This window comes from Embiotoca jacksoni, unplaced genomic scaffold (genome assembly GCF_022577435.1).
Source record: "Embiotoca jacksoni isolate LCO1_2020_lvr unplaced genomic scaffold, fEmbJac1.0.p SCAF_15, whole genome shotgun sequence".
In the NCBI taxonomy this organism is placed as follows: Eukaryota; Metazoa; Chordata; class Actinopteri; family Embiotocidae; genus Embiotoca; species Embiotoca jacksoni.
Window position 1 is genome coordinate 9,770,053 of NW_027185285.1, and position 22,712 is coordinate 9,792,764.

Genomic DNA, 22,712 nt, shown 5'->3' on the forward strand with positions numbered 1-22,712 from the left:
CATTATTGTAACTTCAAATGTTAATAAGAAGTGGTCCGACAAAAGAGGGTTTTGAGGAAATACAATAACATTTTCAGTTTCCATTTAATATGACAGAACCAGATCGAGGGTGTGGTTACCACAGTGAGTGGGTCTTTATGTTTACTTGTGGCCTTAGATAAACCTGACACTCCGACCAGTCTTCAATCTTATGTTTTACACTCATTACTCAATTTCCCCAGGTTTTATATTTATCATTGAATTTGCTTTGTGAAGGTTGACGATGACATTTTACCACCTGTCAAGGTATAAGTATATTTATACTTACATATCTTCGTAAGTATATGGAAGTAGCCTAAAAGAAGAGAAATATGATCAGGTAAATCTATAAAAAGTGAAAGTATTCATCACTGAGAGGGCTTTTTTTTTAATACATTTTATGATTGTGGTAGATTTTACTACTCCTTGATGTGTGAGCAGAACTTTGAGGAGTCAAGATACTTCGAGGTAACAACATGACATTGCATAATATTTGAATAGATTTACACTTAAATAAAAGTACAATATCTTTTTCTGAAAAGTAGTAACTCAGAAGCACCAAACAGTAAAAAATGAAAATACTTGATAGAGTACAAGTACTTCTAAATTATACGAAGTAATCTACTCTCCAAATGTACATTTAGCCCTGTACTTAAAATCAGAGGGAGTACAAAACCTAGCTGTGTACTGAGTGTTTGATTTCTGCGTTATCATGTTTTCAGATTTTCCTACCATTGTGTAACATCTGTTTTGTCATGTTAAGCTGAAGCAGTCTGATTAAAATGACTCAGCAGTCACAATTCCCATGTGACTTATCAGTTACAGCAGTCATGGCTGTATAAAAGAGGTAGGAGAGAGCTGATAGACCATCCAGAGGAAGTAACAGCAGCGTGAGAACACACTCGAGCATACGGAACCGAAGACTTCATCTTACTGAACGTAAGTAAAATGTGTTATATACTTTATGATTTGTACAAAATGTAGTTTTAATTAGCCAAATAAAAAAAATTGATGCAATTTCAATAGATGGAGAATATGAAGAGTGCGAGGAAAAATTACACTGAGGAATTTGGCAGGTGACAATTTCCTTCACAAATTTAAGACATTTTTTTTAGTTTTCGTACTTCTTCTTCAGGATATGATGAATTATTGATCCTTTCCCGTGTTTCCCATCAGCGACCTGTCAGAGCAGATTAAAGCAGCCACTAAGGACAACCACGTCAGAGCCGAAAACACTCAGCTGATGCTTAGTTACCAGAAGGGACAGATCACTTTGCCACAGTACAAGGTGAGCCGTAAACAAAGGAAAACATCACACTTTGTCTTGTTTTTTTGGTTTTTACATCATCCTAAAAAGTGGATATGCATCTCTATGCTTTAATCAGGTCCTGCTGTGCTCCCTCTACGAGATCTACAAGGCTCTAGAAGAGGAGCTAGACAGGAATTGCTCCCATCCGGCGGTTGCACCGATATACTTCCCTCAGGAACTTGCCCGTCTTGAATCACTGGAAGGAGATCTGGAGCACTTTTTTGGCTCAGACTGGAAGAAGAGAGTGATCGTCCCTGCAGCCACACACAAATATGAACAGAGGCTACGAGAGGTGAGTACGATGCTCCGTACAATGATCCATAAATCTGAACTGAAATCAGCTCAACGCACCCCCCCACATGTTTCAGATTGGCAGGGAGAACCCAGAGCTGCTCGTAGCCCACGCCTACACTCGATATCTTGGTGATCTATCAGGGGGACAAGTGCTGGGAAAGATTACCCAGAAATCTCTGGAGCTGAGCAGCAAAGAGGGCCTGTCGTTCTTCTCGTTCCCCAGTGTGAGCAGCCCCAACCGCTTCAAGCAGCTCTACAGGAGCCGGATGAACAGCATCGCCCTGACGAAGGAGGAGAAGGAGGCGGTGCTGGAGGAGGCCGTGTCCGCCTTCGAGCTCAACATTCAGGTGAGTCAGGAATCGTCGAAGAGCAGAAGAGTCAGGGACCAAAAAAAGCTCCACTAGTCCCGTTGAATCCAGCAGAAAGAGGAAGTGAATCACACATGCAGAACAAACATGCTGCCAACTTGCTGATTGTTTTGTAAAATCTTGTGTTTCCCCTTCCAGGTTTTTGATGATTTGCAGAAAATGCTGAGTGTCACAACAGGAACAGCAGAACACACAAATGGCAACTTCCCCACTGCTGCATTCCCACCGTCATCCATCATGCAGTTCACCGTGGGACTGTGCGTCGCACTGGCCACGATTGGAGTGGGCATCTATGCCTTTTAGTCTTCACCTGCTTTTATACTGGATATGCACAAGCAGCACTTTACTCATCACTCAATGAAGTCAAGACTGAAATTTTGTGTCTCAGCTAGTCTATCACATCATGTGTATGTAAACAACTCACTGTTGCTGTAACTCATCTTTTTAATGATTTGTAATAAAATAATCTGTCCAATCAGAATGACTCTTGATATAATTTCAAATACTTTTATTTATTTTTTCATGGCATGCAGACATTCAGTAAAAGCTTTAAGTTGATCCAAAGCATCATTACCACCGGAACAGTGACACCCTCTATCCATTTTATAGCATAAATCCTGATACATGTAATTAAACAGTTGGTGGCAAGAAATTATTCCAAGATGTCTGCAAGGGAAATATAACAGCACAAATAGACCAAAACTATTTACATCAAAAACTATAGGGGTATGTAATGGCTGACTCTACTTGACTCTGTAGAGCACTTTCCTCTGCATGCGGTGCTGAAGTTCGCCTCGCCTCAACATCAGTTGGAGGACTTTGTAGATGGCGTGTTCGGGATACTTCTGTAGACGGCACAGAGGAGAGGAACACATCAGTCACAGGATGAACACAAGAGTACCGAGAGCTTGTTGAATGTTGAGCAAATTCAGGACTCGGTTACTGATCGAAAACTTGTGTTCTATTTTTATTTCCATTTTATTAACTTCACTGCCTTTCATTTGACTTTTCTCTTATTTTATGGTATTTAAAATTTTGCCCTAATGTGCTTGACAAATAAAATTGTCTTTCCCTGGTTAAAATTTGCAATATTCTATGACATAAAGTAATACTGGATTTGCAAGTTGCTCTTGTGTTAAGACAGTGGGAAACTGTTCTCTACTAAATTTCCATATTGGTCACAAAATCACTGGTATCTGCACACACACAAAAAAAACCTTTAGTGGTTGATGTATTGTCATCCCCCATATGCTCTGTATGATTTAAACAAACAAGCAAGCCATCTTTTATTATGAAGACAAACAAATTGTGTTTTATTGATCATTTAAGTACAAGATCAGATTTTCAGGCCTGAATGAGAGTCGACAGAATATGATCAGATTACTATGTCCTACCTCTCCCCAATAGAAAACCGAAAAGCTCACTTATTCTATCCAGATGGATGTTTGGTCCCAGTACGTTTATGCAAACAGATTAATGCAGTGTTCTCAAGTGTTTTTTGTTTACTTCCCGTTATGATGCTCTCAGACTGACCTGCTTGGTGAAGTCCTGGACGATGCTGTGCTCCGACACCTGGGAGCCGATGGCAAAGCGTCTCTTCAGCTGCCTCTCGATACCGGAGACAAGTTCCTGGTCCTCCAGAGAGGTGAAGCCCTCCACTCCTGGACACAAAATGTGGTTGGAGAGATTTAACAGCAGGAATCTCCTTCGCTGCGTCCTGTTAAAAGACTTAGCTGAGCTTTGACAATCAGGGAGTTGTGCGCAGAGATGACCTTTGGTCATTACTTTTAGCCAACTATATCACCTATTTTTTTTTTAAGCTATTTAATCAGTTTTAACCAACATTTCATCACTTGTAGCTCACTACTTCAACTATTCATGACATTTAGCTAGCAATTTACCCAGATGCAACATGCAGTTTTTAACGATATAGCTGACTTTATATGTGGGTATATTTCTCCAAATTAGTTGAGCTACTCAACAATCTTTCCTCTTGGTGATAAGGGTCCACGCCCCTCTGGTAAAGACCCACCGAGGTACATCAGAGAAAGCTAGGTAGACATTTGAACTAAAGTAATAGCAATATTTACAGTGGAGCCGTCACACTGCAGCCAAGCGTTTATGTAGTTTTACTCCAGGCAGAAATACAATAAAACACACACCTGAAAGACTGCCAGACAGAGCAGCATCCAGCGTGGAAACCTGGAAGAGTCGGAGGGCCTCATCAACCTCCTCTTCACCGGCCACAGCCTGCAGCTTCATCTTGGCGAGGGACTCTGCGATTCGTACAACGGCCTCCAGCTGCCTGAAAAAACAGAAACATACAGGATTATACTTCATAGCGTCCAAGTATCAGACGCGGAGTACAAGATTCATGTTCATCACTGATTTGGAAAAGGAAGAAAACAAAAACAAAGCTACCTGACAGTGATGGGGATGGAAGGTCTTTTGTTGCTCTCTCTTTCGTGCTCTCGCGCTCCGCTCCTCATCACCACGTATCTGTTTTTCAGCTTCTCAGCCGCCGCCGCAGAGAGCCGAGGACCGCATTTACTGTATGCAAACATCCATACAAAATAGTTTTCAATGAGCACATTATGATTGGAGGACAGTCACAGAGTTGTTTTAAATATCAAATCAGGTCCACGCACACTCTGGCATAGGCGATGTATTTCTTAAAGGTGGCGAGTGGAATCTCGCCCTCCACGCCCTCCGTCTGCGTCTGAGCACTCAGGTGGACATTCATCACGTGACGAGCCAGCGTCTAACAAACAGAAGTATTCACCATTAAACTCAGTAATAATCCTACTGATGTATGGGTTTAAAGCAGTAAGCCACCAGCCTCCTCACCATGTCTCTCTGGTGGTCGTGGTGGTCCTTGATGATGAAGATCATATCAAAACGGGACAGGATGGTGGGCATGAAGTCGATGTTGTCCTCCCCCTTTGTGTCGTCCCAGCGGCCGAACACGGAGTTAGCCGCGGCCAGCACGGAGCAGCGAGAGTTCAGGGTGGTGGTGATGCCGGCCTGAGAGGAGTCCAGATGTTAGTTATCACGGCAACACCGCAGCACAGTGTGAATTGTTTTTACAAGCACAAAAGGCTGACACCTTAGCGATGGAGATGGTCTGTTGCTCCATGGCCTCGTGGATTGCCACTCTGTCGTCCTCTCTCATCTGAATAACAAAATAAGTCTTTAGTCCTGTGGCTGAAATGAAGATTAAGATACAACTCCTGCCACTAAACTTTGTTTTACCTTGTCAAACTCATCGATGCATACGACTCCTCCGTCAGCCAGCACCATGGCTCCCCCCTCCATGATGAACCCACGAGTGCTGGGATCTCTCAGCACAGAGGCAGTCAGACCAGCTGCACTGCTGCCTTTACCGGAGGTGTAAACCTGTCGGGCACAGAGTCCAGGCTCAGCATCAGTGGGTGGATTTATTACATTACACACTTCATGATGAGGTTTTTTGTTTTTGTTTTGTTTGAGGGGATCATCAGCTGAGGAGAGAGGAGAATGGATAATTACCCCAATTGGCGAGCATCTCTCCACGAACTTGAGCAGCTGAGACTTGGCTGTACCGGGATCTCCAAGCATCAGCAGGTTGATGTCGCCCCTACGAGTGAGACCATCGGGCAGCCTGAAAGCAGCAAACAAAAGCGTTACTGGACATGTGAGGGGAGAGTATTACAATATAATGGCAAGCATATCATTCACAGCCTCACCTCTTCCGTGAACCTCCAAACAACAGACAGGTAATGGCTTTTTTCAGATCGTCACTGCCGTAGATGGAGGGAGCCACGGAGCGTGCCAGAGAGTTGTAGATGTTTGTAGAAGCAGCCAGTCCTCTCAGTTCCTCCTCCTCCTGTGGAGACACTGAACCAGTGGCACCACGACCTGGAAGAGATTAGAAGAAACCTAGAATTTAACCCGAGTCTATAAATCTCCTCCCACAGGCTAGAAATGGATCAAACCAAGACGTTAACATACCCGCCCCTTCAGTGTCCACCTGGATGCCGACCACACGCAGGTACGATGCACGGATGCCCACACCAACACTTTTCTCTTTTCCTTTGGCCTTTGCAGCAGCCATCTTTTTGATGGAGTAAATGCCCATGATGGTGACGCGGTTACCGGGGACAACACGGTCACACAGATACCTGAGAGAGCAGGAGGAGGAGGAGAAAAACATTTAAGTCAACAGGAGCACAGTGGCAGAAAACACCACCCTGGATCACAAGTTTCCAAGTGAATGTTCCTGACCTGTCGCAGTAGAGTTGTTGGTGACGGGGCATCTCTCCATGCGGCACAGCATCCGGAGCCTCCTGGAGGCGGAGCGTCTGGAAGTCGACACAAACGCAGCGGTCCGGGATGATGAAGTAGGGGTCCACGGGACACTTCACCCTGCCGGCATTCTCGCTGCAATAAGACAAGAGATTTGTTAAAAGGGTAATTCTGTTTGAGGAAGTCGAGCTGAGAAATATATTCCTGTTGGTCACACTCACTTGTTGCACTTGCGGGGCAGAGCGTAACCCTGCAGGCCCGGAGGCAGAGGGATGTTGTTGATGAGGGAGCGACAGCCACGACACTGCAGACACACCCTGGTGGCCTTCGCCTTGACCGCCGTGGCTGAGATGATGATGCCGTGTACCTTCACCAGACGGGAAACCTGCTCCGACTGAAGACGGGGGGGAAAAAAAAGAAAGAAAGTGTGATCAAACTGTCTGGAATAGCTACGATGCGAGACAGCATGAGGAAACCAAGAGGCACCTTGAGGCTGCGAATGGAAGCGTGATGTGCGTCACTCTTCAGCATGACCTGGACGTCCTGCACCGTCTCCTCCCCTACAGGCCGGGGACGAGTCACCTCATCAGCGACCTCCTTTGCAGCTTCCTCCAGCTTCAAATGAGACCAAATTGTTAGAGAACAATGTTGACTGAGACCGGTGATGTGAGAAAATGTTACGATTTTGGGTGAAATAAAGAGCGCACTCACCAGCGGCAGGTTATCGGTAGGCAGCTTGTAGAGACAGTCTGATAGATCCTCGTCGAAGCTGGCGAGGTCCTCCATCTCCACCTCCACCCAGTACTCCCCCAGGGTGTAGTGGCGCTTCAGCTCATCTCTGATTTGCAAACAGAAAACAGACAGGAAAATACATGAAGTGCTGTTGCATGAGGTCAGCCCCAAAAAACAAAAACAAAAAAAAGAAGCTTTGTTTTAATTGTTTAAGGTTTTAGAAATAAGAGCTCAAATATTCCAAGCTGATAGATTAGACCACACAGCTAATGCTGCCACCGATTGAGCTTTTTGATGCACTTTTTAATGCCCGATTGACCAACGACTGTTTGTGATTTACTCATTCATTCGAGTTCTTAAGAGACAGACTGGAAAAAAAAAAACCCCGATGGTTATGATAGACGCCTCAGAGATCCACATATCCCGACTTTTACTCTGAATAATAACAAGTTTAGCTCCAGCATTGCTCGAGCCCACATTTCCCAGAATGCAACTTCAATGCAACTTTCTTGAAGCTCTCCTGCCAAGTTAACGTCCATTTGTTTTAAAAGTCGACACCCACACAAAACTGAGATGGCCTGATAACAACATGCAGTTTGTTTGTTTCAGGCGATATTAATATCAGTTTATACTCAGTCTGTGTTCTGAAGCTAAAAATTGCCTCGCTAATACACGTTCGTTCCTAATAAGACGTCTCATCCCTGATAAATCACCTGTATTTGTATGTGAAGCCGGTGCGGTCGGTCCCCACTCTGAACTGTCGGAGGAACTCACGGAACCGCTTTTTGATCTGGATCCGCTTCTGTCCTCCTTCGTCCCCGCCGGGTCCCTCTCCTCCTCCGAAGCTCTCACTATAGTACACTCCCGGGTCGTCGAAGCCAGACATACTGAACGAAAGTCGTTGAACGCAACGTCACGAGGAAAAAGTTGAGTTTAAAAACTAGTTCTTCTTAGTCAGAAGACAAATGGATGTAAACTGTTAAGAGACAAAGCTGCTCGGAGCGTCTGTTTCGCGGCAAAAACTGACTTCCTTCCCGTCTGTTTCCCGCGAGCTGCTTCTCCCAACGCGCGCCCTCCTGTCCTCTAATTGGCTGAAGTCAAACCCCGCCTGTTCCCATTGGTCAGAGCAGCTCGTCGGAGGAGTAACGTCGCGGTGAAGGTGGAGCTCGTAAGCGCTCATGGCGCGAAACAGACAACCGGAGGAGGGGAGAAAGAAAGCATGGGAGTAGCAGCCACAAAGGACACCGGGATGAAACATTAGATTCATCTGCAGTCTGTTGTCTTTAGTAAACAGTTTTACCACCGCGAAGAAGTGGTTGTGCTGCTTTTAAAGGAGCTTCTTGACAGGATTAGAGTGTAATCAAATATTACCATCGTTACAGTAAAACTAGGTCAGTTTGAAAGGCTTCATACTTATTTATGAAATGACAAAGTTTGACCAAAGCTGCAAAGGACCAATGAGACAATAATTTATAAAGCTTTCTTGCAGGACGAGTGTCCAAATTTTAAGAAAATAAAATGTAAAGAACCCCCCTTTTTTTAAGAAACACTCTGTTCCTGATGTTTTTTTTTTTTTCTAATAACTTTAATTATCCTGTTACAAAAGTATTGAAATTACATCTTCTCAAAAAAAAAAATCTAGTATTAAACATGCAAATATTGTTTTAAATATCAAGGTAAAATGTCTCTTTACTGAAAAGTTTGATCCACATCACATTAAGATGATTATTAGGACCACTACTGGCTTCCAAACTAGTTGTGATGTCACAAATTCATGTTGGTATGTATGCGTTAAACCTGTAAAAAATATATTTTTAGTGTCAAACTTGGTTTATATATCATTATGTACAGTGCAGCTCAAACATCCAAGTAAAGTGTGACAATGAAGTTGAATTTTTCAAGTCTGCTCTTTGCATCTCTCGTTCCAAGGAGAGATACCTAAACATCTTTCTCACACAAATAAGCAAAACAGAGTTCACGATTCCTTTTTTCTGATTTGAAAGATGAGTTTAATGTTCACTACAATAAATGCTCATGATGCAACAATATATATAACTAGTAGCATCACTAAACTTGCCAAGATTATCTTCACAATCATTAAATCTGTGGAATAGATGGACTGGTCAAAAGTGACTCGTCGATTGTCGACAGATAAAAAGGATTCAATAGAAACATTTTCTCCCTCATAAAAAGTAGTGTGGCAAGTGTGGGATCAGCAGCCCTTTTTATTTAAATAAAAATATCGATGCTTTAGCAAAAGCGCTTTATTCAGCTAAGCAAACACAAAAATAACATTTACCTCTATTGACCTTCAAATGTAACAAAGATTTCCATCAATATCATTCATAGGTCTTGAGTAACAGGCAGCATGAACTACGAGGACAAGCTGTTCGCTGAATCCTTCGCTGATTCCTTCTCTGATTCCTTCGCTGAATCCTTCTCTGATTCCTTCTCGTGTCCAATTCATGAGACGACTCCGTGCTTTCTACCTGTCTGGATGAAAGCGTCGACGCACCGGTCGATGTCTTCTTCTGTGTGGGCCGCCGAAATCTGAACACGGATCCTGGCTTTGCCCTTTGGTACGACTGGGAAGGAGAACCCGATCACATACACTCCTGTGGTGAAAGAGACTCGTTAAAAATAGCTTGAAATGTTTTCTGTGTGAATGGGGGCACATTTGATAATTTCTTTCAAAATAAAAAAACAGATTCAGATGCTTTCAGATCAGTGGATTAGTTCTGGCTGTCTCACCGAGCTTCAGCATGTCGTCAGACATCAGAGAGGCCAGCCGGGCGTCACCGAGCATTACAGGACAGATGGGGTGAGCTGAGCCTGCGATGGTGAAGCCGGCCTGTGTCATTTTGTTCCTGAATCTGATTGGACAGCATCGACAAAAATATTACAATCACAATCGAAGATGGATAGCAGTTTAAGCTGTATTCACAACATTGCAAAACACTATTAATGTGACCTGTGGTGGCAAAACCTAAGAGATCTCAGTTTTAACCAATGTAAACCAGCCAGATAGTCCAACCCCTCCTCAGAACAAACGCACCTCATGGTTTTGGCCGTCATGCTCAGAGCGATCTCATTAGAGGCGAGCAGGAGCTCCACAGCACGGGTGGCACAGCCCACCACCGGAGGGGGGAGGGAGTTGGAGAACAGGTAGGGCCGCGAGCGCTGCCTCAGCAGGTCAATGAGAGGCTTGGGACCAACTGTGTAGCCACCTGAAAGAGAAAGAGTGACATGGCACTAAACTGCTATGTCACATCTTGTGTGTTAATGTCAGTTTCCTGAAGTCACACTTGACAATAGTTTTGCTGTCAATAATAAATCTAATGCTAAATATTGGACCTGCGTTCATCAGGTGGCCATGCTCAACTACACCAAGATAATGCCAACACGTCTGCTCAATGTGTGAATGGGCCACTTTTTTGTTGGCTTCTTTTGTACTAAAAACTATGTGACAATAATCGGCCAGATGTTGTGTTCCAATCTGTTACTACTGTTACTGTATGTTTTCAAAGTGAGATAGAGACTTACCTGCTGCTCCTCCCAGCGCCTTCCCCAGAGTGGAATTCACAATATGAACTCTGTCCATCACTCCCAGGAGCTCATCTGTTCCTCTGCAAAATAAAGGAGGTTGACTTGTCGGTTTATCTCCTCTTAATCGCCCCTTTTCTACAGCCTGTTAAAGGCAGGAATGTTGCGCCAATAAGTCGAAACTGAAGGTAGTCACAAAGCCGAATTGGTGCCACGGCGGCTCTCCCTTTTACACCCTTGATGTCATGCATCTAATTCACGAACACCGGATTGCAATTTGATATCACACACTGATACAGAGCTTAACTTTCTTAAAGCCCTATATGTGCTGTAGGATTTCAATCATCCTCTTTTTGACGACACCTAGTGACCGTAACAATGAATGACACTGTCACAAATATTTCAGACAGCCGTGTTTGACAGTTTCTTAAAACAACCTCATGTCATTTGATCATTTGAGACCCATAGGAACTCTAAATGGAAGTAATATCAAAACACAGAAGCTCATAAGCATGTTCCATCTTCCCTACCACTGACTTAGTAATTACTATGAAGAATAAAGAAAACCTAGATAAGTGTAATGTATAATATGTTTCCCGTTTATGAGTTGCATATTTAAAAATATGTGCCATTATATCAAGTGTAATTTAAAGTCTCAAACTGGCAGCACAGTATAAAAGGTTGAAATAAAGCAGTGAAGAAGCACTCATGTTTTGGTTTCACATATTTCATATATATATATATATATAAAAAAAATAATACAAAAATAAAAAAGTCCAGCAGTAAAGCTACCTCATTTTACAAGACTGTACACCACACAGAAAACACCAATTAAAATAAAAACATACTAAAGAAACTGAATTTTTGTTCCTGTCTTTGGTTAAAGCAGCTTCTCACCCACCTGCCACGGGGCCCCAGGAACCCGGTGGCGTGACACTCATCTATAAACACCATGGCTCCGTACTGCTCGGCCAGGTCACAAATTCCTTGCAGGGGAGCCACATCTCCATCCATAGAGAAGACGCCATCTGTCACTACCAGGCGCATACGAGATGACTGAGGAGGACAAAGCACAGCACTGATGACCAGTGGAGCAAACAATAGCACTTTTACAGTCTAATCAATACTGCAGCAGCATGGAGCTCTGGCGGACATTGACCTGCGTGAACTCCTCTGTGGAATTATGTCTTAGATGAGACAAGTGATGAGCAATTAACATAAATATTGAAATGTCTTATTAATCACTGATTTCCTCCAAATGCACACACAGCAGAGGATGTCATGCATGCAGATGAAGAGTTCAGAAATGAGCACACTGACAGCAGCCTCAGTTGCATCACATGATACTGAAAAGGGGAAATATATTTAAAGGATTGGTTCGCCCAAAATTACAAAACAGCTGGAAGTGATAACTAGCCATGTAGATAGTTTTGGTTTTGGCTTCACACAAATACAACTGATCATTTGCTAAATCATTAGTTACAGTTGCTAGTTCTATATTTCTGCATGGCACTTAATGCAGTTTACAACAAAACAACAAAATGGTGATTAATTTGCCTCTGAACTCTTTATAATGTCTAAAAAAAACAAAAAAAACAGTATAAATAGATAAAAATAGCTTAAAATGTTTAGATATTAAGACATTACGTATTTCAGCAGCATAAACATAAATGAAGGACACTGTAATGATGTTTGTTTCCATGTAGAAGATTGCTCTCTTCGCCCTGTCGCAGCAAAACAAGAGGTCCACACACCTGAGCCTCTTTAAGCTTCGTCTCCAGATCGCTGAGGTTCATGTGTTTGTAGCGGAGCCTCTTTGCCCGACACAGGCGGATCCCATCGATGATGGAGGCGTGGTTCAGCTCATCAGACAGCACCGCATCATCTGGGCCCAACAGCACCTGTTGCGAGAGAGATTTCAGCCTTCACTGATTGGGACTTAGGAGATCCTTTCGGTTTTGTCCTGAAACTGCACAGAGTAAGCTTTGACAAACCTCAAACAATCCAGCGTTGGCATCAAAACAGCTGGCATACAGGATGCAGTCCTCCCTCTCATGAAACTCTGCCAGCTTCTGCTCTAGATTTTTGTGTAGATCCTGTAAATCACATGTTACACAAATTTAAACCTCATTAATATCAATGCATTCAGCAGCTCACAGGCTTTAATGTTAGTGTGCATTAACCACCATACCTGTGTCCCACAGATGAACCTGACAGAGCTCAATCCAGCACCGTATAACTTCAGAGCATCAATCCCTGCCTGCACCACATCTGGATGACTGGACAGTCCCAGGTAGTTGTTGGCACAGAAATTCAGTATACCTAAAAAAAAAAAAAGAGCATTTAGATGCAAAAGAGGATACTTAAAGTAAAATAACAACTGTTTGAGACAGTAAGACAATAACCACTGAATAACTTGCAGCGTGAAATATAAATCCGGCCTGTATTTTGCGGTCAAAGAGGGAAAACAAACAAAGAGCACAGAACAAAGAGTCACAGAAATAACAATGACACTGAGCTCAAGAGTCATTCAGGGTCATGGCCCAACGTCAAAAGGCCATTCATGAATCAGACAATCTCTGGCAATGGTTCATGCTGAAATGTAAACACTGATGGCTGCTGTGCCGGCAGAACAGAGGCACAGATAAGCTGCGTCATTATTAGATTTTTTTTTTTAAATTTTTTATTATTTACTAGGTTTCCTTTTTATTTTAAAATGAAAGCTGGCTTACAGTTTGAGCCATTTTTAAGACGAACTGACGAATTGTTGTCCCTTATTTTAAATGAATTTGAATATGATGTTTTTGTTGTTGTTTGCTACATTTCTGGGAATGGATTTCCTGAAAGTTCTCCTGAGAATCACCTCAGCAGTGTGAAACAAGACACTATTATTTCCTATTATTTGGAGATAACATCGCAGCTGAGCGCCAACTCCACAGCAGACGCACATTTATACAGACTTTTGTACGTAATGGTGCGTTTACGGACATGCTCTTGCTTCTCCCAGTGATTTATATACTAACTGCTGTTGTTATAAACAACCACCACTTACTGCCACGACTGCCGTCCACGCTGATTTGAGGACCCTGCTTGGAGGTAATGATCCTCTCGCCTTTCCAAGTCCCCGCGGCTCGGATCGCGTCGAGCTCGTTCTCCAGCACCGCTCTGGCTTCAGCGACAGCGGCATAGTTCCGGGTCAGAGCCGAGGCTGAGGTCTGCAGGACCCCCCGCACCGGTTTCACCAAACTCCGGGCTGCTTTTCCGAGAGACATGACAGTTTAACACCAGCGTGGAGGTGACAAACGTGTCACGGCGAGGCTGGACGTAAAGACGGGGCGTGGCTGCGTCACGTAATAAGGGTAGGCGTATGTGTGGGTGACCAATCAGAGGGAAGGGCGATTTGGCAGGTGTCTTGTTTTGTGCAATCATATTTCAGGGTGTGTTTACTCACTGGTTGAGATCCACTATGGTAGCAGAGGACAGAGTCTGATGCATAATATAAACTGCTATAAGTTAAACTCAATTTCACTGAAATTTCTTACATTGTAACCACTTTGTTAGTCATTCATAGTTTAATATTGACACGATACACGGTATTACATCAAGAAAAACTTGGGAGTCATTATCACACACACACACACACACACACACACACACACACACACACACACACACAGTTACCCTGTTTACCCTCTATGACTAGTTACATTACATTACACATTCGCCTTCAGTTTCCTTTGAAGACTAATGTCATTTCAGGATAAAACTAAACTGCACTTTCATCTAAACATTAAATTGTGTCCCACATGAGAATCTTCCTACTTTATGGTAAATCTTGACATTAGTGTGTTTTAAATGCACTCTTTTTACTTGAAAACTAAACTGAAGACAGTAAGTAGGTGTGATACATTCAGGATCAGAGCCATTAACAACAAACAGGAATTGTAAACCTTTTGCAGTGATCCCATGAGGTGGATTATATAGTAAGAAAACTTAATGCAGTGCACTTTGAATTGGGAATGAGAACATACAGATTTCCAGTTAATAGTTTTAGTTTAATATCAGACAGCAGTCTGTCATGACGTTTCGTTAAATTTCAAGTAATACATCTTCACAGGGAAAAGTTGGATGTAAAAAAAAAAAATTCAATTTTTTTTTTTATCAACATCCACTATCAATAATGATGTGAAGCGTCACACTATTACAGCATGTCATAGCTGAGCTTCTTTTTACAGTGGATGCTACTTTGACAGGGGCATTTTCTGTAACCCATCATTAACAATATAGTTATATATATATTTAACAGCAATATAATACATCATCTATGTTGCAAAGCATTTTTTTTTTAAATTTTTTTAACAATATCCACTTTCTCCTTCGACGGCAGGAATGTAACCATATAAAATGTGCAAACGTTTGCTCATGGACAAACCCACATAACGATGTCAAGTAAAAACTTCTGTCCTTCATCAAATAACATTATTTTTTAGCAGTTAAAAACATGTTTGCTCCCCAATAAAGAGCAGAGTACACAGGAAAGACATCCTTCCTCAAACATGGAAGGAATTCCCGTATCAAATGTGCCATTCAACCATTTATCAATAAGAAATCTCCATTTTCCAGCTGACAGCGCAGGAGCTTCATGAGTACTGTTAGTTTGGCAGGGTCGAGCGAGGCTTAAGACTCTGAGACGTTGTTTTCTTGTGAGGAAGCTCTCAGTGATGGCAGGCGATCTGCTGCTTTTGCTCTTTCTGCCAAAAACTTGTCAAACTCTGCAGAGGGAGACAAGCAGGATGCTGTCAAAGAATGTCAACTGAGAAATTGAGAAAAATAGTTGATCAAATATTTTGTAAGTTAAAAAGTTAGACTATGATTAAGACATCTGTGAGTTGTTCATGTTATTTAGTTTTTCGTCCTTGAAGTAATAAAAACGTCTGAGTCAAAACATTTTAGAGTCACTGACAGTAGAGGGAGTATGAGACAGTATTTCCCCAGTACTAAAGCTTCTACTGTCGGCTATTGGTCAAATGCTAAAATATTTAGCAACTGACTGATGAGTAGAAATAATCTATTTAAGTGTTAAAAATATTTATGTAAAGAACAAGTAAATGCAACGTTAGGATCACAACTTCATGATGTGCCTTTAATTTCACATATAGCTGGTTAACATAGTAAACAAAAATTCTCTTTTAATATTAAGTGTTTCTATTGGACAGTAAGCGCCTCAAAAAAGAACTCCTTGGTTGCTGCAGGTGGATATTAATGCCAAATAAAATAATAGCAACTCATTTTAAAAATAACATAAAGTGTAAAAGTCCTTACCTTCACTGGTCACACCGTCAGAGTCCTCAAAGTCATCATACTGTGTCACGAACACAAAAGACACATGTCAGGTTTACATATATTTATGAATATTTTTAAATTAAAGGAAACCCCAGTTAAAGGGTAATTACAGTGACAGATAATTCTGTTAATTTTCATTTCAAATAATTGTATCTCGCTATGAGAGCATGCACTAATAGAAGACAGCAGGTAGTTGTTTTTTTTTGTTTTTTTACAGATATTTGGCATTATGTGGATATAACTCATAATTTCTAATACAGTGGACTGATATCTGCAATTAATGTTGCAATGCACCTACATCATCTTATAATTTTAATTACTACAAGGAGGTTTGTATGAAAATACTGCTCGAGTTCACATTTTATAATTTACAGAATATGATGTAACTGTGAGATTGCAAAACTGTAACTGAACAGCAAAAAAGGCAAGCTAATAATAATAAAAAAAAGCATGAAGCACAAAAATGTAAGTTTGCGAAAATAGATGAAGAAACAGATGGAGCATTTATACACACTTTTTAGAGTTAGTTAAGACATTAAATTAACCAAAATTATTCTTCAGTCAAAGAAGAAATGATAAGACAGAGTTGAAAATGTTCACACTTTTAAAATAGGAGCTGTTTAAAGTAGGTTAAAATGCAGATAAATATGCAATAAAACCAAATAATAGATTATTAGATAAAATTAGATTAGACTTTATTAATCCCACAGTGGGGAAATTTAGTATTTTTATTTATTGGATTTAACTCACCTCATCTTCCAACGAAAGCCATTTCTCAATGTCATCCATTACATTGGACTGGTTGATAGGAATCTGAGAAAGGAAGCAGAGCAGTAGGTTGGTCACAGGAGGTAAATATGAACCACTCGTAAAACTGGATGAAGATGAAACAAAGCTACCAATAAACAAAAAAAACCCCACACAAAACAACAACCACATGTCAGTAAATCATGAAATGAAAAGGACTCCAGGTATGACAGTAATGAAGTTTAACGGGAATAGCAAACCAAACACTGGCATGCAAACCATTGTGTTTTATTTCAAAACCTGAACCACGAAACCCAAAACGTGTTCCAAACAAAAGAAACCCAGGCCGCAGCAAAAGTAAAATTACAACCTCATGACAAAAACCAAGAGACACAGGGTGTGGAAGGGTGAAATCAGTACAAAGCCAGGACAATTTTTTTTGGACTCACACCCACCATTCCCCTTTTAATCATCCAATCTAACTTTGGTGAGGAGCCGGTGGAGTCTGGACTGTCATCCTTCATGTACAGACAGAGAGTGAATTTAAGAGGAAAACATTTACTGAGCAACACACATATTCACTCAAGTTACAGTTCAGCCCAGTGATTCTGTATTACAGCTCAGCTATTAAATACAATACCGTGAATATACACTCGTTACTCTGCTGAAAACAAAACCTAAAATTTTCACTTGACTATGGTGCTTTTTTTTGTAGTCTCATAAGTTAGATAAACAATTTCCACCCTTCTATTTTCTGGTACATCTCAGAGGTCACATCCCAAATAGGAACAAATTCAACCGTAGCAGCTGATACATCTTGTGACTAAACCTGTTAAACTGTATCAAATCTGGATTTCATGGCATCTTTGCTTACCGCTCCAGTGTTTGGTAGTCCGCTGTCCTGAGCTTGAGCCAGGCCATCCACCTCACTCTGATTACTGAAACACAAGGTTTACAATTTGGTCAACAGCCATGCAAGCTAATAACTAAGGTCTTGAGAAGGAAGGTAATGAGTCAGAGTTAAAAACAAAACAGTTAAATCAGCTTTAAAAGAGTCATTCCTGAGAAACAGCCTGTGACACAGTTTCATGAGGCCGCTGCAAAACTGTAATTGCAACAAAAGCGTCACAAAATAAGTCGACAAATTCCGTTGCTATTCACACAACATTTATTATATCAAGTACGCAAGTGTGCCACATAGTTTTACAATGATTTGCTTATCAAATTTAGCTCTTGATGGTTAGGTTAGGTTGAGTTGTAAGACGCTGGATGTTTTAACCACTTATCCATTATATTTAGCTTTGTATTTAAACTATTTAGCCATTACTTTTAGCTATTTCAACAGCTGTACTTCTGTACAAACTGGTTGTAAATGTGTTTACATCTTCAAGATCACAGCTCCGTGCTTTAAGTTTTTCTGTACCTTGTTTTTTGTTGAGATATTTTCTGTGATAATGTGTCATCTGATTCACTTGTACCTGCAAGAAAAAGAGCAACAAGTAGCAGACGAGTGAGTTTTATACAGCACAGAATGAGAAGAAGTAAATCAGTATATATGAAGGCATGTGTGCTATTACACGATTCATTCAGTCATAACTACGCTTATAATAATAAAGAAATAATAATAAAATCACATCGTCTGAAAATGTATGAAACTGGAGTACTTACTAAGTTTTGCCATCTGACTAGACAAACTGTCAGCTTTCGACAGGCTCATTGAGCTGTCACTGGGGAACGATGCAAGCCCTGACTGGCTGACAGACTCAGATTTCAAATCGAGGTCTGTCAGGTTGACGTATGTGTGGCTCTGAAATCAATTGATAGAGTTATGAGTGCTGAAATTCAAACAACCAATTCAAAGCTGATATCAATGTTCTTTACCTTCTGTGCTGTGTTTTGACCATTGGGTATTCGTCTTTCAAACCTGCAAACAACAAAACAAAATCATCAAGCGGAGAAACCCATCAGGCTGAAATAACATCATCGCCTTATTTTGTTAGCGAATGAGGTAATATTATCATAATGATAGAAATAACAATAATAATGTATTTACCTGTGATAGCGAGTGAAGGCAGTGTTTATTTCATCGTTAGTCGCCAGTAACTCTTCGATCAGCTTCTCCTCGCTGAGTCTGGGGACCATCTTCACTATCCTGTCCTGCATTTCCTTACATACTGTGTATAACTGCTAATGACACAATCAGACAAAGAATGTGTGGGTGGGGTGGGGGGGGTTTGGAGGGGTCGATGCAACACAAAATGTATAAAAGTAGGAGATCAGTTAAGGGTAACGCAGCGTTATTCAACATAAATGGAAGGAAAAGATTTTCTTGCAACAGAAAGAGCTGAGAAAACGTCACACATTGCTGTAAGTAAAACACGCATGTAAACATTGATTTATTGTTTTTACCTCCAGCAGCTCCATGTCTGCTTGTTTTACCGTGACTGGATCCAGCTGACTCATCAAGTCTGACATCATCGTCAGGTTGCTTCGCACCACTCCCAGCTCCGTCTTCAGCTGTTTAACCTGTAATATCAACGGTAGTTATTGAATAAGCACAGCTAACTCTGTGAAGAAGGCAAATATCGATTTCAATAAGGGTTAGAGGTCCAAATGAATTGAGAAACAGAGAAAAGGAGACGTGAGAGAACATTTGAACCAACATGGAGAAAGACCAGTGATTAACAGGAGTACAGTGATATTGAAAGTTTAATATCTCTTTCTAGTCCCATCACCTGGCTGGGAGTGAAGGCATTGTTTCCCTCAAGGGCCAGTTTTAACTCAGAGGTCTGAGGAGGGATGAGCGGAGTTTTGGAAGAGAGGAGCGCAGCAGGCAGAGTAGTAACAGCAGGCCCATTCCCAGGCAAAGTCTGACAGACGAAGGCACAGAAATGACCAGAAAGAAAAATGAGCCAAGATGATAAGCACCACCCCAACTATCAGCAGCAAAACACTGTGCATACAGCCCTGTTTGAACCTTTGTGGTGCCTTGGACTGGTGAGTAACCATCCAGTTCAGTCATGGGGAAGTCCAGTCCTTTCCTTCGCAGGTCTTCGTAAACCGACACCACACCCGTCAGGTCGGGTGAGCTGCGGAATGCATCGGCCCACGCCTTAACAAGAGAAAACCACACATTACTATCAGACAGTGAAGCAATGTGACAGTTTGTTCTTCACTCCATGCACCACAACTCACCTGTATGATGCTGAGCACTCTGTCGTGCAGGACTAATGGAGGGTTGTTCCTCGGTATGATCGACCGCACCAGGACCCCCTCGATGAAGTCCCGCGTCGTCACCAGGATGTGAAACCTGTAGCCACAGTTCTTCACAAGGGTCTCCAGGACCTGCAATCAAAATGAGACATGAAAGCACCTTACAGACTACAAACTACGCCCACCTGATGGGATCACAAACAGAGTCAATACTCACAGTCAGCGTCAGCATAACTTCCTTGAAGTTCTTGTTGCCCACAACCCTTTTTTTTATGGCTCTGACTGCATCTTTGGGTCTGTAATTAGAGAATTTTCAAAGGTCAGAGAAATGTAACCTCCAGGGGAGTAGCTTGTTCCTGATGCTGATAGACAACACACACACACCCTTCCTCTGAGCTGTTGACCACGTCACAAATTTCCATGTTGAGTTCCCAGTCCTCAGATGGTAGGCTGGAGCTGGTCGCACGCTCTGTGCAAAGTAGGTGAGAAGAAATAGGACACTGCTGAAGGACATGAAGTTTTTTTTGATACTATGAAAAGCATTTATCTCATGCTGCATCTAAATCCTTCTAGTGAGTGGGGGCTAAAATTTGGACTGGATGTAAAATACTCTCTAATGGTCTTTTGCAGTTTTTATGCCAAAAAACAGGCTACGAGACGATATTTATGTAAAATATTACAGTTTGTATAAATTGCACTACTGCAGCTTCTAATTTAATCTGCTGATCTCCTTGTTTTAATGGCCCACTGTCAATTTCCATCAGTCAACGAAGACACAATGTGCACAATCAAATTTGGGTCAGGGGGATGTCGGCCACTGAGCGTCCCGCCCAGCTATTTGCAGGTTAAACGGACACGACAACAACAACCAATCAGTTTCGGCCCCTCAGCCTCGTCCTCCCGCCTCTGCCAAATCATTGCGTGGCGGACGTGTCAATCACAGCATAAGCCCTTGCGACGCCGTCACTCTCAATAAATGTAACTTGATTTCTATATTTTGATGTATTCACATTATAAGCGGATTAGTCGTGCAGTAAAAAAAAAAAAGCCGACAAGAGCAGCTGAGCAGAGACGTGACCGCTGGAGGTCTGAGCGACGATGACTGAGCCTCACTGCTTTTTCCACACAATGCAACGATGTGACGGGAATAAAAGAGCTCACCTATGCGCTGTCCCACCGGCGTGCTGAACGGATTTCCCATTAAAAACTCCATGATGAGCGCGGTGAGGTTCCAGCAAAGCACCGACGTCCCCGGAGCCGAGCCGTATGCGACAACAAGCCCCGCCGCTCCGCTCCTGCAGGCTGCTGCGGCTGCTGCTGCGGCTGCTCATTCAACAAAGTGGGCTACCAGTTGAACTGCGTCATACTTTAAAGGGAAAGCAGCCTGAGCGCTGTAATAAAGTTAGTACACCGTAACTGCGCCCCACACAGGTATGTTTCGTGTCTGCACCATAGACCGTACCTATATCAAAGTCTGCACACACACCAGTCGGTTGTCTTTAAATCATCTAAGAGAATAATGCTGCTCCAATTCAATAATGAAAAAAAACAAAACTGTTATTGATCTGGATGTGAAAAACAAAGCCTAAAAGGTCCTAAATATATATTTTTGACACATATTAATTACTGTCATTATTGCAACATTGAACTAGACAATGATAATGATCACAGCTGATTATTTAAAGTAAGTAAAGAAAGTTCACACTCTCAATATGTCATTTTTATTGGCACTTTTCAACCTTTAACTCCATAAAAATTAAAAAAAAAAAAAATCTCCTTTTGTCCATTTCCTCTTCCGAAATACTTATTTTAGTGCTGAATGTTGGTGAGTGGGTGAATGGGGAACAGTGCTTTGAGGTTGCTAACCTTTAGTCACTTATTTTGGAGATTCTGATTATTTATATGAAATTTTAATCAACTAATAAATTATGCTGAATTATTGTCGATTAAGCTACCCATCAGAAGATAAAGTGTTCCAGCTGAAACATTAAAGATATTTCCAAATCAATGAATAAATAATGATAATCCAACAATATAATATGGGTGACTCTGAAATGGGCCATTCTGTATAATGAGTTCTTTTAATTTGGGTACATTTTTACTTGAGTAGGATTCTGTGAGAGAGTTCTTTTACACTCTAGTATGGCTAAATTTACTTAACTGAAGGATCTAAATATTTCTTCCACCTGTGCAATAACTGCATAAGACAACAAGCCAACACTTATAGCTCCCCTTTCTATATTGTTCTTTAGATGGAAGGAGCCAAATAGTGTTAACACGGGTGGGGAAGGTGGTGGGACCATGCAGATACAGATATAAACATTTGCGTGGCAACTGAGCAAATGTAAGAGAACTGTAAAGTTTGACAGAAAATGTGTTTGATTGGCCTTAGGAAGTGACATTCTCTGTAAACCTACATGCTTGTGTGGACTCTGCCACATGGGGGTGCTGTTTGATTTTGTATTCCACCGCCTCTGATGACTTCCAGTTAAGGTTGGACTGCCACCAGAGCAAAACCACAAACTTCAACAGGGACCCAGGACACCAGGCAAATTTGTGCTCATTAATTTGCAAGTTTGATTGGGAGTATGTTACAGTACAAGATCAATTAACAGTCCTGATTCTTTACCTGATCTCGAGGTCCTGTCCTGAAAAGGTTATCTGTGTCAAAATCTAGTTTTTAAGACTTTATTATTTCAATATTTTTGTATATTCCTAAATTAACTGGTGATTAATTGAACTTTCACACAGTAAACCTGAGGTCAGGTAATACATCAACACAGAAACACCAATTGCACAGCAAGTGGAAATAACAGAAACCAAACAGGAGCCCTGCAGCCTACATTTTGCCTCACGTAAAT

The 22,712-nt window shown here is 41.7% G+C and overlaps 4 protein-coding genes across 6 annotated transcripts; 1 reads left to right on the forward strand and 3 right to left on the reverse strand.

The window, feature by feature from the left end:
* The first annotated feature begins 838 nt into the window (after positions 1–838).
* Positions 839–2,464, forward strand: hmox1a (heme oxygenase 1a). Its single transcript, XM_069149438.1, has 6 exons — positions 839–957; positions 1,045–1,094; positions 1,195–1,306; positions 1,404–1,619; positions 1,696–1,968; positions 2,128–2,464. Exons 2-6 carry the CDS (start codon positions 1,045–1,047, stop codon positions 2,290–2,292), a joined length of 816 nt encoding a protein of 271 aa, XP_069005539.1. The 5' UTR covers positions 839–957; the 3' UTR covers positions 2,293–2,464.
* Positions 2,465–2,509: 45 nt separating this feature from the next.
* On the reverse strand, positions 2,510–8,006 carry mcm5 (minichromosome maintenance complex component 5). The gene is made up of 16 exons (XM_069149439.1): positions 7,719–8,006; positions 6,985–7,111; positions 6,760–6,888; positions 6,495–6,667; positions 6,253–6,408; positions 5,980–6,149; positions 5,715–5,886; positions 5,518–5,629; positions 5,242–5,385; positions 5,096–5,161; positions 4,837–5,013; positions 4,638–4,750; positions 4,411–4,539; positions 4,152–4,294; positions 3,523–3,650; positions 2,510–2,834 (listed from the first exon to the last, which is right to left on the reverse strand). The coding sequence occupies exons 1-16, from the start codon at positions 7,889–7,891 to the stop codon at positions 2,733–2,735; spliced, it is 2,214 nt and encodes a 737-aa protein (XP_069005540.1). The 5' UTR covers positions 7,892–8,006; the 3' UTR covers positions 2,510–2,732.
* A 1,192-nt stretch (positions 8,007–9,198) lies between these two features.
* gcat (glycine C-acetyltransferase) lies at positions 9,199–13,878 on the reverse strand. Its single transcript, XM_069149444.1, has 9 exons — positions 13,601–13,878; positions 12,740–12,870; positions 12,543–12,644; positions 12,303–12,449; positions 11,450–11,604; positions 10,549–10,631; positions 10,061–10,232; positions 9,757–9,878; positions 9,199–9,620 (listed from the first exon to the last, which is right to left on the reverse strand). The coding sequence occupies exons 1-9, from the start codon at positions 13,818–13,820 to the stop codon at positions 9,469–9,471; spliced, it is 1,284 nt and encodes a 427-aa protein (XP_069005545.1). The 5' UTR covers positions 13,821–13,878; the 3' UTR covers positions 9,199–9,468.
* Positions 13,879–14,582: 704 nt separating this feature from the next.
* On the reverse strand, positions 14,583–21,147 carry tom1 (target of myb1 membrane trafficking protein). 3 transcript variants are annotated; one of them, XM_069149442.1, is made up of 16 exons: positions 21,013–21,147; positions 20,236–20,320; positions 20,069–20,147; positions 19,834–19,983; positions 19,616–19,750; positions 19,374–19,508; positions 19,048–19,164; positions 18,692–18,822; positions 18,520–18,562; positions 18,307–18,445; positions 18,062–18,116; positions 17,513–17,576; positions 17,094–17,156; positions 16,642–16,704; positions 15,871–15,910; positions 14,583–15,320 (listed from the first exon to the last, which is right to left on the reverse strand). In XM_069149442.1, exons 1-16 carry the CDS (start codon positions 21,062–21,064, stop codon positions 15,226–15,228), a joined length of 1,446 nt encoding a protein of 481 aa, XP_069005543.1. In that variant the 5' UTR covers positions 21,065–21,147; the 3' UTR covers positions 14,583–15,225. The 3 variants fall into 3 exon arrangements, with proteins under 3 accessions (XP_069005543.1, XP_069005542.1, XP_069005544.1); XM_069149441.1 differs by having other exon boundaries at positions 18,692–18,825; XM_069149443.1 differs by lacking the exon at positions 17,094–17,156 and having other exon boundaries at positions 18,692–18,825.
* Between the last annotated feature and the right edge of the window lie 1,565 nt (positions 21,148–22,712).